Source organism: Schistocerca cancellata, chromosome 2 (assembly GCF_023864275.1).
Source record: "Schistocerca cancellata isolate TAMUIC-IGC-003103 chromosome 2, iqSchCanc2.1, whole genome shotgun sequence".
In the NCBI taxonomy this organism is placed as follows: domain Eukaryota; kingdom Metazoa; phylum Arthropoda; class Insecta; order Orthoptera; family Acrididae; genus Schistocerca; species Schistocerca cancellata.
Window position 1 is genome coordinate 589,640,413 of NC_064627.1, and position 13,577 is coordinate 589,653,989.

A 13,577-nucleotide genomic window follows, 5' to 3' on the forward strand; every position below is an offset into this window, starting at 1 on the left:
ACATAGCATAGAGGTACTCCACTTCAACAGCTGACAAGCAGAATTTATAAGCTACAGCTAGTGAGTGTGGAAGCAGTCATATAACAGGTCATTCCAGTATGACAAATAATTAAATGAGTCACTGGTCTCTGACTGCAATATGGAATAAGGAGATCAACACTGAACCAACTGAGAAAGCTGCTTCTGAGTGTGTGACCACAAAGAAAGCAGGTAGTCTGTGTGCTGACGTCCTGTGCAATGAACTGGAAATGCACACAGAGAATGCTGTTTAGCCCACTAGTCAAGGTGTATCAGTGCCAGCACAACTAGAATGTAGTGTCCAGTCTGGCGGCTTCACATGATTTTAAAGATACTATTCAGTAAAAAAAAAAAAAAAAAGAAAAAATGATTCTTTTGCATCTTTTTGTGTCATTCATAAGTTATGTGGTGAACTGTGTATTTCTTCATTTATGGACATAGCTGTTGTGATATTTCAAAATCAAGTAACACACCAAATAAAATTTAAATAGTTTCCAACACAAAAATATGATCTGCTGTGAGTTTACATTTGGTCCTTGTTAGATCATTCAGTACTGCAACTAACATATGCTGAATTTTTCTTTAAACTTGGAAAAAGAACTTTGTCCATCTCCAGTCTTGAGAAAATGTATTGTGTGTAGATCGTTCACTTCTGCCTGTAAGTGGAGTTCAAACGATACAGTGAGAGCGAACTATTCTTAACACCCACCATGTCCAACAGACAACTTGAGATATTGAAAGTAATTTCAGGCATATGATAAGACACGAAGAGGAGTGTGTTGTGTAATAAGATTAATGTGTGAAACTTTCTTATCTACTGTGATATACATGTACCTATTGACATTTTTCAGCAGACAGATGCAATTTTTTAAGGGCCATCAGTGGGTAGTGAAATGAGGAAAAGCAATGACCAGTGGACACGTGCTGTGATTCAACTGAAATGCAAAAAGTGGACGATTCCTTTCTCAAAAAAATCGTCATGGGTAATGAGACAGTGATATAAACACAGACTTACCACAAAATGACAGTGCAGAAATTGACATAAGGGTCAACACTTTGACAACATAACCAACATTTGAACCAGTGTGACTCACAAATTGGACAACATACCGAAGGGCACTTCAGACAGTTTCACATGGTTGCATGAACAGTCGACGTGTTTTACTCTAGTGGGGATGGGGATGTGGAATGTAGAAAACCTGAAGCATTAAAATCCCCATCTTAACATTTTTCTGTTTTTTACTGATTCAGTCTTAAAACTTCCAGGATTGATGGGGTATGCACACATATAAAGTATGTGTAAAGTATGTCTCAAAAGATTGGTATGTTTAGTCTTCGAGATGACAAATCTGAAATTCAGATTTTCCAGGGGAAAGTATTTTGTAAATAGTTGATTCATCTGTATAAGTGTTTTAAGTAATTAATATTAATCAAAACATTGTTTTCTGAGTGAAACAAATTGCAAGATGTATTTTGGCTTTGCACGGTGGCTGTGAAACTTCAGTTATTTCAGAATGCTTTTGCAAGAAAGTGTTGAATAGTCCATTGAACAGTAGTGTCATATCAGGCTTTACAGCATTAATTAATGGTTACTATCTGTTGTGTTAGATTTAGTACACAATGGTAATGAGAGGTGGGCTACAGGATGATGCGGCAACTGTTGTTGTAGGAAAGCTGGACAGGAGCAGAAATGATTAACAAATAAGTTAACACAGTAAACAGAAGATTTACTTAACTTGTATTTCTCTGAACATACAAATGCGCATTACAAATAATACAGCAAGAAACAGAGTCCAGTGATCACAGTTTCAAGAAGGAAGAGGCTCTGAACTGAACCACAAACAATGGTGTCAGAGCTGCTACTATGTGACGTCTGCATAGCATCATGTAGCAAAGTGGTTCTGAGCACAAGTGGACCATCTGGATGGCACCAGCCACGCTATGTTGCAGTGGCAGGGCACTTGTGGTACCGAGCCGCTGTAGGTGTGGCTCAGAGGGTGTGCTCCATTATGTTTGTCTGCTATCAGCATGAAACTTGCAATTTCGTTGCCAACATTAAGACTCCTCTAGGGTGGTATCGATGCATAATACCACACTATACCCCGCAAAACCTATTGTGTCACAGTGAATAGTAGGTGATTGTGACCTCCAGTTAATGTTAGTAATGCTGGGGATTATTTTCTAAAAGAGAAACCAAATATATAAACTTGATTCACATGAAAATAGCGTATAAAGTAAACATAAGTAAAAAGATCAGTAGGGAAAGAGAAAATTCCAAGCCATTTTGTATAGTAGCTGAAACTCTGTTATGTTGCACTAGAACCAACTTCTAAGGCCCTCCTTCTCACGCAGTCAATTAGATGCTGATCGATTACTCTCAGTCCATCTTTAATTTACGAAAAAGTGAAGAATTCAGTAGATTTATATCTTTTGAAGACAGTTGTATTATTCCTCATCAGTGTGTTGCATTTATGAATAGGTTGGTATCACTTATCCTCATATAATACAATATGAAGATTGAAAATCATAATTTTTAGTAATATTACGCTATATAAAATATGGACTTTGGGATGCATACATGACTGTTGTATATTATGATCCCTGCACTACTGCAGTAATGGGCCAAGATGTTCCCTATGTCCACACAAGTGATTGGCAAAATAAGTGCTCCCACTTATGGCTAAGGAACCAATCTCCACCAGCAAAAAAAGGACACACAGTCGGAATCTTGGGAGGTCTCATGCTTGTACCTCTTTATGGAAAATGGCATAGGTTAACAGAGTGCTTCTTCTAAGTGGTTGCAGATGGAAGTGCTATATAGCTTTTGAGAAAGATCCATTGTCCATGAGATATGGAATTCACAGAGGCTGGAAGGAAGTCACCTGGAGATGTTGAAAGGAATTTAGGCACGTTTTGAGAAAGACAGCAGGAAGGAAATATTCTGCACCTAGACTTGGTGCTAGAGAATTTATTTATGACACACATTGGGCCATTTTAGTTGGTTTTATAAAAGAGTTCTTCAGTTTCCTGTCGATCCAGTATTTCACCTTGTTCTTAAATCTCAACTTTTCTTCTTTGGCTGAAATCGTCTTTCCCATAGTCTGTTTGTTGAACTACGAGGTTTGACTGAAACGTAATGCCTCCATCTTCGTAACTCTCCAACAGTGGCCAGCATTGGTATGCAGCAGGTACTGGCATGTTCTGTAGCCTCTTCTCTAAAGCTCCAGTTGGCGGGAAGCCTTAGCATTGAACAGTTGTGTTGTTACAGTGTAAAGTATGGAACTCTGCGCAGATGGTCAGTCAATGTGATTTAAGCAACTTGCAGTCATTGAATTCTTGGCAGCAGAAGGTGTCGCCCCCCAAAGGAGATTCATCAGAGAATGAAAGCAGTTTATGGTGATTGTGTTGACGAGAGTACTGTGCATCATTGGGCAAGTAAGTTTAAAGATGTTGAGGTGGGAACATCTGACCTGCGTGACAAACAAAGAGTTGGACATCCTGTGACAGCAATCACAGAGTTCACAAGCAAAATGTTGACAAATTGATTCAGAATGATCGTCATTATCATTTAGAGAGAAATTGCAAGCGCGATCCACGTTTCGCAAGAACATGTGGGTCACATTAGTGCTTTGCCTGGCCACACACTTCATGTGCCACCACAGCAGAACTTCAGAGACTGAATCTCACCACTGTACGGCATCCTCCATACAGTCCAGATTTAGCACCATCTGGCTTCCATCTGTTCACAATAACAAAAGACGATTTGTGGGAACATCATTATGCTTCTGATGAAGACGTTGAGAGAACTGTGAGACTGTGGTTGCGGAAACAGTGTGTCAACTTCTTCCGTGATGGCTTTTGAAAACTTGTTCATCGTTGGCAGAAATGTATCCAATTGGCTGGTGATTATGTGGAAAAGTGAATATTGGTAACTAAAGATAACACTCTAAGGATTATTTCTGTATTTGATTGATTAAAATATTCCCAGTCAAGCCTAGTTAACGAAGGTATATTCATTGCCTGGTATGCGTGTTAAAAAAAAAAAGACTGTTTTCAGTTGTATAAGGTCCCAACAATGGGAAGTCCAGGATGAAACAATCATATTATGAAAAATGATAGATTGCTACTCACATGTAGAGAAGACGTTGAGTTGCAGATAGGCATAAAAAAAGAAGACTGCTATACATTTAAGCTTTCAGCCAAAAGGTCATCTTCTGAAGTGAAAACACAAACAGATTCTCACAAGCTTTTGTGTGTGCACATTTTCTACTTCAGAAGAAGGCCTTTTGACTGAAAGATTAAAAGCATAGCTTGTAGTTTCAGGTGGGGGTAGGTAGAGGGGAAGGGTGGTGGGTGGTGGGAGGCAGGGAGAGGGAATAGGGGTGGGTGGCTAACAGCTCAGTGAGAGGCCAATTTGCTGGTAAGGAATGGGAGCAGGGGGCTGGCATGATTGTAGCGGCTGGGTGGAAGCAGCACTTTTGGCATGTGTTGAAGGCGAAGTGGGGACATGAATAGGGACTGCGTGACAGGATGGAGGAAGGGGAAACTATTGGGCGAAGGGTGCGTTGACAGCGGCTGAGCTGCGATTGAGGCCAGTATGATTACAGGAATGGAGGATGTATTGTAAGGATGACTTCCATCTGCATAGTTGGTGGTGGAGGGGAGGATCCAGATGGCTTGGGTTGTGAAGCACAAGCAGCGAAGTGAAAGTGAGCGTGTTGTGTTCAGCTGCATATTGTACCCCTGGGTGGTCAACTATGTTCTTGACAGCAGTTTGGCATTGGTCATTCATTCTGGTGGACAACTGCTTGGTGGTCATACCAACATGAAAAGCTGTGCAGCATTTGTACCAGAGATGGTATATGACGTGGTTGCTTTCACAGGGAACCCGGCCTCTGATGGGATTGGATAGGCCTCTCACAGGACTGGGGTAGGAGGTGCTGGGTAGGTGGACTGGACAGGTTGTTGCACCTTGTTCTGTCACAGGGATATGATCCCTGTGGAAAGAGGTTGGAACTGGGAGTTGTATAGGGATGGACTAGGATGTGTGTAGGTTGGATGGGTGACGGAACACCGCTTTGGGAGGTGTGGGAAGTGTCTTGGGTGGGATGTCCCTCATTTCAGGGCAACATGAGAGGTAATCTAAACATGGGCAAATGATATGGTTGAGTTGTTCCAATCCAGTGTCGATAACTCCCTTACCCAGTATGCTGAAGGCCTCACAAAGGCCTTCACAAACAGATTTCCCGAGCTAATTCCTCACACTCACCCCATTCCTCCCACCACCTTCAAGTAGCAGCTACAAAGAAGCTTCCCCTTTGTCATCTAATGTTCCCTGGACACACACACACACACACACACACACACACACACACACACACACACACACACCCCCTCGCTCGCATGTGCCGAGGGGGGGGAGAGAGAGAGAGAGAGAGAGAGAGAGAGAGAGAGAGACACCAGCTCTGCTCAGAAGTGGTACCATATATTATACCAGTGACTTGGTTTCCACAGTAATATTGGCTGGTGTCACTACATTTCCGATCTGCTGGAGCTCTGATATTAATTTTTTTCTTGTATCTAAGTCATCCTGTGTTTTTAACTAGTGTTGTTAGTCATAGAGGTTGCCTCAATATGTTTTCTGGCTGCTCTCTGTACCCTTATCTTTTATCTGGGCTTGGCACTGGTGACTGCAATTACAACTACTGTGGTGCTCTATTCACCTAGCAGCTACTGCAGTCAGAGTTGGTGCCACGGTATATTTTAAGTACAGGGTTATTAAAAATGATTGAAGCGATTTCACAGCTCTACAATAACTTTATTATTTGAGATATTTTCACAATGCTTTGCACACACATACAAAAACTCAAAAAGTTTTTTTAGGCATTCACAAATGTTCGATATGTGCCCCTTTAGTGATTCGGCAGACATCAAGCCGATAATCAAGTTCCTCCCACACTCGGCGCAGCATGTCCCCATCAATGAGTTCGAAAGCATCGTTGATGCGAGCTCTCAGTTCTGGCACGTTTCTTGGTAGAGGAGGTTTAAACACTGAATCTTTCACATAACCCCACAGAAAGAAATCACATGGGGTTATGTCAGGAGAGCGTGGAGGCCATGACCTGAATTGCTGATCATGATCTCCACCACGACCGATCCATCGGTTTTCCAATCTCCTGTTTAAGAAATGCCGAACATCATGATGGAAGTGCGGTGGAGCACCATCCTGTTGAAAGATGAAGTCGGCGCTGTCGGTCTCCATTTGTGGCATGAGCCAATTTTCCATCATGTCCAGATACACGTGTCCTGTAACGTTTTTTTTTCGCAGAAGAAAAAGGGGCCGTAAACTTTAAACCGTGAGATTGCACAAAACACGTTAACTTTTGGTGAATTGCGAATTTGCTGCATGAATGCGTGAGGATTCTCTACCGCCCAGATTCGCACATTGTGTCTGGTCACTTCACCATTAAGAAAAAATGTTGCTTCATCACTGAAAACAAGTTTCGCACTGAATGCATCCTCTTCCATGAGCTGTTGCAACCGCGCTGAAAATTCAAAGCGTTTGACTTTGTCATCGGGTGTCAGGGCTTGTAGCAATTGTAAACGGTAAGGCTTCTGCTTTAGCCTTTTCCGTAAGATTTTCCAAACCGTCGGCTGTGGTACGTTTAGCTCCCTGCTTGCTTTATTCGTCGACTTCCGCGGGCTACGCGTGAAACTTGCCCGCACGCGTTCAACCATTTCTTCGCTCACTGCAGGCCAACCCGTTGATTTCCCCTAACAGAGACATCCAGAAGCTTCAAACTGCGCATACCACCGCCGAATGGAGTTAGCAGTTGGTGGATCTTTGTTGAACTTCATCCTGAAGTGTCATTGCACTGTTATGACTGACTGATGTGAGTGCATTTCAAGCACGGCGTATGCTTTCTCGGCTCCTGTCGCCACTTTGTCTCACTGCACTCTCGAGCGCTCTGGCGGCAGAAACCTGAAGTGCAGCTTCAGCCGAACAAAACCTTATGAGTTTTTCTACGTATCTGTTATGTGTTGTAACCATATGTCAATGAATGGAGCTACAGTGAATTTATGAAATCGCTTCAATCAGTTGTAATAGCCCTGTATCTTTTTCTGGATATATCTTTGGTAACACTGTTGTAGCTGAAAGTATTAGTACTTTTAATTATTGCCTAAATAATTATTATGTTTTAATGGTGCAATGGTTTTGGTAATTTTTTACTGCTTGTATGTGGGAAACTAATGTCATTATTTGTTGGGAAATTCTGATGCAAATATTTATAGCCATTTTGCAATAGTTCGTATGCTTAAGTGCCAATGTTGGAAAGTTGACATAGCAAAAAATTTAATGGAGCGTACAGTTGAGGTGGCAATACTTGTTCTGTTCTTTGCAAGTGTGCCTGGGTACTGTATTAATCTTAAAGTTATTGTTTTTTTTTTTTTACATTACTGGAAAATGCTTGCTTCCATAAAAATTGTTAATTTGTTTCTATAATATTCTTCCTCACATTACCCATTTATATTTATTGAAGTGTTAGTTCCTCCTGCTGTCCCTAGACTTGTAGCTTCACCACCTTGAAGTGTTGTCTGTATTGATGAGGAAAGTTATTCCAACTGCTAATTTGTGTCTCATACAATCTCTACCTTTCTTAGTATGACTCTCTCTCTCTCTCTCTCTCTCTCTCTCTCTCTCTCTCTCTCTGCTCCTGTCCCCCTCCCCCCACTCCTTTGCCTCCCTCACCCCATATATATATATAAGTGCAGGGAGAGGGGCTATTCACTTGTATCCAGAAAAAGAAATGCTCTGAACACAAAGGAAATAAATAACTATAATCGTTATATTTCCTTGAATTTGTTCTATTTTCAGTCAGAAAGACCGTTTGAAACTAGTGGGTTGGATATGGGAGGCTTGTGGAGAAGTAGAAAATCTTCCAAGAGACAACAAAGGTGCTGTTTGTCAACTTCTTACCAGAGAAGAGCTGCTGTTGCTTGATGCCTTGCAAGAAATTGAAGGTGTAAGTATGAATTTGGCAGTTATTGCAAAATATTCATGTAGAATTGACACATCATGCCATCTGTTGATTATCTTGTACATTTGACCACCAGATTTCAATGTTTAGCAGGACAATCTAGAGAGGGTTTTGAAATATGTTTTCTTCCACTGTATTTGATAAAGTCATTAGAAGATCAAAACAAATCGCAAAACGATTTAGAAAAGATATCAGAATGGTGCGAAAATTGGCAGTTGACCCTAAATAACGAAAAGGGTGAGGTCATCCAAATGAGTGCTAAAAGGAATCCATTAAACTATGGTTATGCGATAAATCAGTCAAATATAAAGGCCATAAATTCAACTAAATACCAAGGAATTACAATTACGAACAACTGAAATTGGAAGGAACACACAGAAAATGTTGTGGGTAAGGCTAACCAAAGACTGCGTTTTATTGGCAGGACACAGAAAATGTAACAGATCTACTAAGGAGACTGTTTACACTACACTTGTCCATCCTCTTTTAGAATACTGCTGTGCAGTGTGGTGGGATCCTTACCGGATAGGACTGATGGAGTACACCGAAAAAGTTCAAAGAAGGGCAGCACATTTTATATTATCGTGAAATATGGGAGAGTGTGTCACTGAAATGATACAGGATTTGGGCTGGAAATCATTAAAAGAAAGGCGTTTTTCGTTGGGACGGAATCTTCTCACGAAATTCCAATCACCTACTTTCTCCTCCGAATGCAAAAATATTTTGTTGATTGACCTACATAGGGAGAAACGAGCACCATGATAAAATAAGGGAAATCAGAGCTCGTACAGAAAGATAAAGGTGTTCGTTCTTTCCGCGCGCCATACATGATTGCAGTAATAGAGAATTGTGAAGGTGGTTCGATGAACCCTCTGCCAGGCACTTAAATGTGATTTGCAGAGTATCCATGTAGATGTAGATTCTGCTTGTGATAAAACCACGAGGACTAAATGATAAGCTATGCCTCCAAGGCCACTGTTACGTTGGGTGAGAATAGTTTATGAATGAAACAATTTTTTTCCCTTCCAAAATATTCTCATTAAAGGAATACTTTTACTTTTAGATTTCTGTACCATAATCGGTAAAAATAGAACACTGTAGGATCATTTTGTTGTCCGACTGTTAAAAACCCTTGTTCTCTAGAACAGGTAGACGCATCAAGTTGAAATTTATCACATCTAAGGTCTATGATCCCTTCACAGTGTAAAAAATTGAAGCTGCTAAGTCAGTGCAATCGAAAGTACAGCCATTTATAAGCCACATATTTTGATACTCACAAACTTATTCATCAAAACCTGTAGCATAATTTCTGTTTACCTGGAATCATGAAATTTTGCCAGAAGCAAGATTAAGCAGCACAAGGGAAATAAAAATTCAAAAAGTGTTAATTTGTAATTAAATCACACAAAAAACAAATCATTTGTTATCTGACTTCAAATTAAAATTTTTTTGGAACTCCCACGACCAATATCTCACAAGTGTCAGTGTCGATAAAGAGGCAGAAATGTATAAATCATCGAGTTTCTCAACTCCCAAAATGAGTGAACTGTCTATATATCTAATTAACTTTGTGCAAAATCTTTAGAGCACTTGTCCTACTTGCACCTGGCTAATTTTTCAATATGATTGCTGTGTCGTCGTAACTGCCGTCTGCTTCACGTCTGCTGTGCAGCAAGCTACCATAATTTAAGTATTAAGTGTATTTTTCTTACTTGTCACTTCTTCATCCGTGTGTATTTGCTTTTAGGAAGCTTTAATTGTCGGGTGCTATTAATAGTGTTCCATAGATTTCGTGTTTGTTTTGAATACAGTCAGAGTCCCTTTAGTCAACCATAGTGCCAGTAGTGCTAGTGTTTGTTTTCAATACAGGCCAGAGACAGGTACTGCTATTTTCATTGTTTTTTACAAGAAGTGGCTAGCAACCACAGTTTAGTGAATAAACAGCCGCCTTTAGTGAATTAACAGTCTAGTTAATGGTTGATTAACTCTCTTCAGTAAATTGATTCCTTAGGATGGATAGGATGTGTGACTGCTGTGTACGGACGCAGGAGGAGCTGGCCACTGTTCGCGAACAGCTGAGCGTGTTGATGGCTGCGGTCAGCCGTCTTCAGGCTGCTGCCTCGGAGTGTAGCGGCAGTGGGGAGTCTGGTGCGTCGCAAGGTACACCCCAGGTGTTACATGCTTCACCCACTCTCCCTGCTGTCGAGACATCTTCGCGGGTACCGGGCGCGGTTGGGCCACCCTCTCCCCGAGGGGAGTGGCGGGTTTAGCGGTGTTCGCGGCGCACGAGGCGGAGGGTCAATGTGGAGGCTGGCCGTGTGGCATCGCCCGCTCTGCCTGTGAGTGGAAATGTGGCTGCTCCTTCAGCAAGGTCCGAGCAGGCACACGGGGGGAGGGGTTTATTAGTTATTGGGAGCTCCAACGTTAGGCGGGTGATGGAGCCCCATAGGGAAATAGCGGGAAGGTCGGGGAAGAAGGCCAGTGTTCACTCTGTCTGCTTGCCGGGGGGTCTCATCCGAGATGTGGAGGAGGCCCTACCGGCGGCGATAGAGAGCACTGGGTGCACCCGACTGCAAATTATTGCTCATGTCGGCACCAATGACTCCTGCCGTCTGGGTTCAGAGGTCATCCTCAGTTCGTACAGGCGGTTGGCGGAATTGGTGAAGGCGGAAAGCCTCGCTTGCGGGGTAGAATCAGAGCTAACTATTTGTAGTATCGTTCCCAGAACCGATCGCGGTCCTCTGGTTTGGAGCCGAGTGGAAGGCTTAAACCAGAGGCTCAGACGATTCTGCGGAGATCTGGGGTGCAAATTTCTCGACCTCCGCTATCGGGTGGAGAAATGTAGGGTCCCCCTGAATAGGTCAGGCGTGCACTACACGCCGGAAGCGGCTACAAGGGTAGCGGAGTACGTGTGGAGTGCACATGGGGGTTTTTTAGGTTAGAGAATCCCCTCCCTAGGCCCTGAGACGCGGCAAGGTGCAACAGGGAATAACAATATTAATGTGCTAATAGTAAACTGCAGGAGCGTCTACAGAGAGGTCCCAGAACTGCTCTCATTAATAAACGGTCACAACGCCCATATAGTACTAGGGACAGAAAGTTGGCTGAAACCAGACGTAAACAGTAATGAAATCCTAAACTCAGATTGGAATGTATACCGCAGAGACAGGCTGGACAGTGAAGGGGGAGGCGTGTTTATAGCGATAAGAAGTGCAATAGTATTGAAGGAAATTGACGGAGATCCGAAATGTGAAATGATTTGGGTGAAGGTCACGGTTAAAGCAGGCTCAGACATGGTAATTGGATGTCTCTATAGGCCTCCTGGCTCAGCAGCTGTTGTGGCTGAGCACCTGAAGGATAATTTGGAAAATATTTCGAGTAGATTTCCCCACCATGTTATAGTTCTGGGTGGAGATTTTAATTTGCCGGATATAGACTGGGAGACTCAGACGTTCATAACGGGTGGCAGGGACAAAGAATCCAGTGAAATTTTTGTAAGTGCTTTATCTGAAAACTACCTTGAGCAGTTAAACAGAGAACCGACTCGTGGCGATAACATATTAGACCTTCTGGTGACAAACAGACCCGAACTATTTGAAAAAGTTAACGCAGAACAGGGAATCAGCGATCATAAAGCGGTTACGGCATCGATGATTTCAGCCGTAAATAGGAATATTAAAAAGGGTAGGAAGATTTTTCTGTTTAGAAAAAGTGACAAAAAGCAGATTTCAGAGTACCTGTTGGCTCAACACAAAAGTTTTGTCTCAAGTACAGATAGTGTTGAGGATCAGTGGACAAAGTTCAAAACCGTCGTACATTATGCGTTAGATGAGTATGTGCCAAGCAAGATCGTAAGAGATGGAAAAGAGCCACCGTGGTTCAACAACCGAGTTAGAAAACTGCTGCGGAAGCAAAGGGAACTTCACGGCAAACATAAACATAGCCAAAGCCTTGCAGACAAACAAAAATTACGCGAAGCGAAATGTAGCGTGAGGAGGGCTATGCGAGAGGCGTTCAATGAATTCGAAAGTAAAGTTCTATGTACTGACTTGGCAGAAAATCCTAAGCAATTTTGGTCTTATGTCAAAGCGGTAGGTGGATCAAAACAAAATGTCCAGACACTCTGTGACCAAAATTGTACTGAAACAGAGGATGACAGACTAAAGGCCGAAATACTAAATGTCTTTTTCCAAAGTTGTTTCACAGAGGAAGATTGCACTGTAGTTCCTTCTCTAGATTGTCGCACAGATGACAAAATGGTAGATATCGAAATAGACGACAGAGGGATAGAGAAACAATTAAAATCGCTCAAAAGAGGAAAGGCCTCTGGACCTGATGGGATACCAGTTCAATTTTACACAGAGTACGCGAATGAACTTGCCCCCCTTCTTGCAGCAGTGTACCGTAGGTCTCTAGAAGAGCGTAGCGTTCCAAAGGATTGGAAAAGGGCACAGGTCGTCCCCGTTTTCAAGAACGGACATCGAACAGATGTGCAGAACTATAGACCTATATCTCTAACGTCGATCAGTTGTAGAATTTTGGAGCACGTATTGTGTTCGAGTATAATGACTTTTCTGGAGACTAGAAATCTACTCTGTAGGAATCAGCATGGGTTTCGAAAAAGACGGTCATGTGAAACCCAGCTCGTCCTATTCGTCCACGAGACTCAGAGGGCCGTAGACACGGGTTCCCAGGTAGATGCTGTGTTTCTTGACTTCCGCAAGGTGTTTGATACAGTTCCCCACAGTCGTTTAATGAACAAAGTGAGAGCATATGGACTATCAGACCAATTGTGTGATTGGCTTGAGGAGTTCCTAGATAACAGGACGCAGCATGTCATTCTCAATGGAGAGAAGTCTTCCGTAGTAAGAGTGATTTCAGGTGTGCCGCAGGGGAGTGTCATAGGACCGTTGCTATTCACAATATACATAAATGACCCGGTGGATGACATCGGAAGTTCACTGAGGCTTTTTGCAGATGATGCTGTGATGTATCGAGAGGTTGTAACAATGGAAAATTGTACTGAAATGCAGGAGGATCTGCAGCGAATTGACGCATGGTGCAGGGAATGGCAATTGAATCTCAGTGTAGACAAGTGTAATGTGCTGCAAATACACAGAAAGATAGATCCTTTATCATTTAGCTACAAAATAGCAGGTCAGCAACTGGAAGCAGTTAATACCATAAATTATCTGGGAGTACGCATTAGGAGTGATTTAAAATGGAATGTTGATATAATGTTGATCGTCGGTAAAGCAGATGCCAGACTGAGATTCATTGGAAGAATCCTAAGGAAATGCAATCCGAAAACAAAGGAAGTAGGTTACAGTACGCTCGTTCGCCCACTGCTTGAGTACTGCTCAGCAGTGTGGGATCCGTACCAGATAGGGTTGATTGAAGATATAGAGAAGATCCAACGGAGAGCAGTGCGCTTCGTTACAGGATCATTTAGTAATTGCGAAAGCATTACGGAGATGATAGATAAACTCCAGTGGAAGACTCTGCAGGAGAGATACCCAG

At 42.4% G+C, this 13,577-nt stretch overlaps 1 protein-coding gene across 1 annotated transcript in view; it reads left to right on the forward strand.

Annotated features, from left to right (window-relative positions):
* The window catches only part of LOC126162220 (cyclin-D1-binding protein 1 homolog), a 99,180-nt gene that overhangs the window by 54,921 nt on the left and 30,682 nt on the right, over nt 1-13,577 (forward strand). Inside the window, exon 4 of the mRNA XM_049918567.1 lies at nt 7,895-8,042. Within this exon, the coding sequence (XP_049774524.1) occupies nt 7,895-8,042 (148 nt within the window). The remainder of the gene's footprint in view (nt 1-7,894; nt 8,043-13,577) is intronic.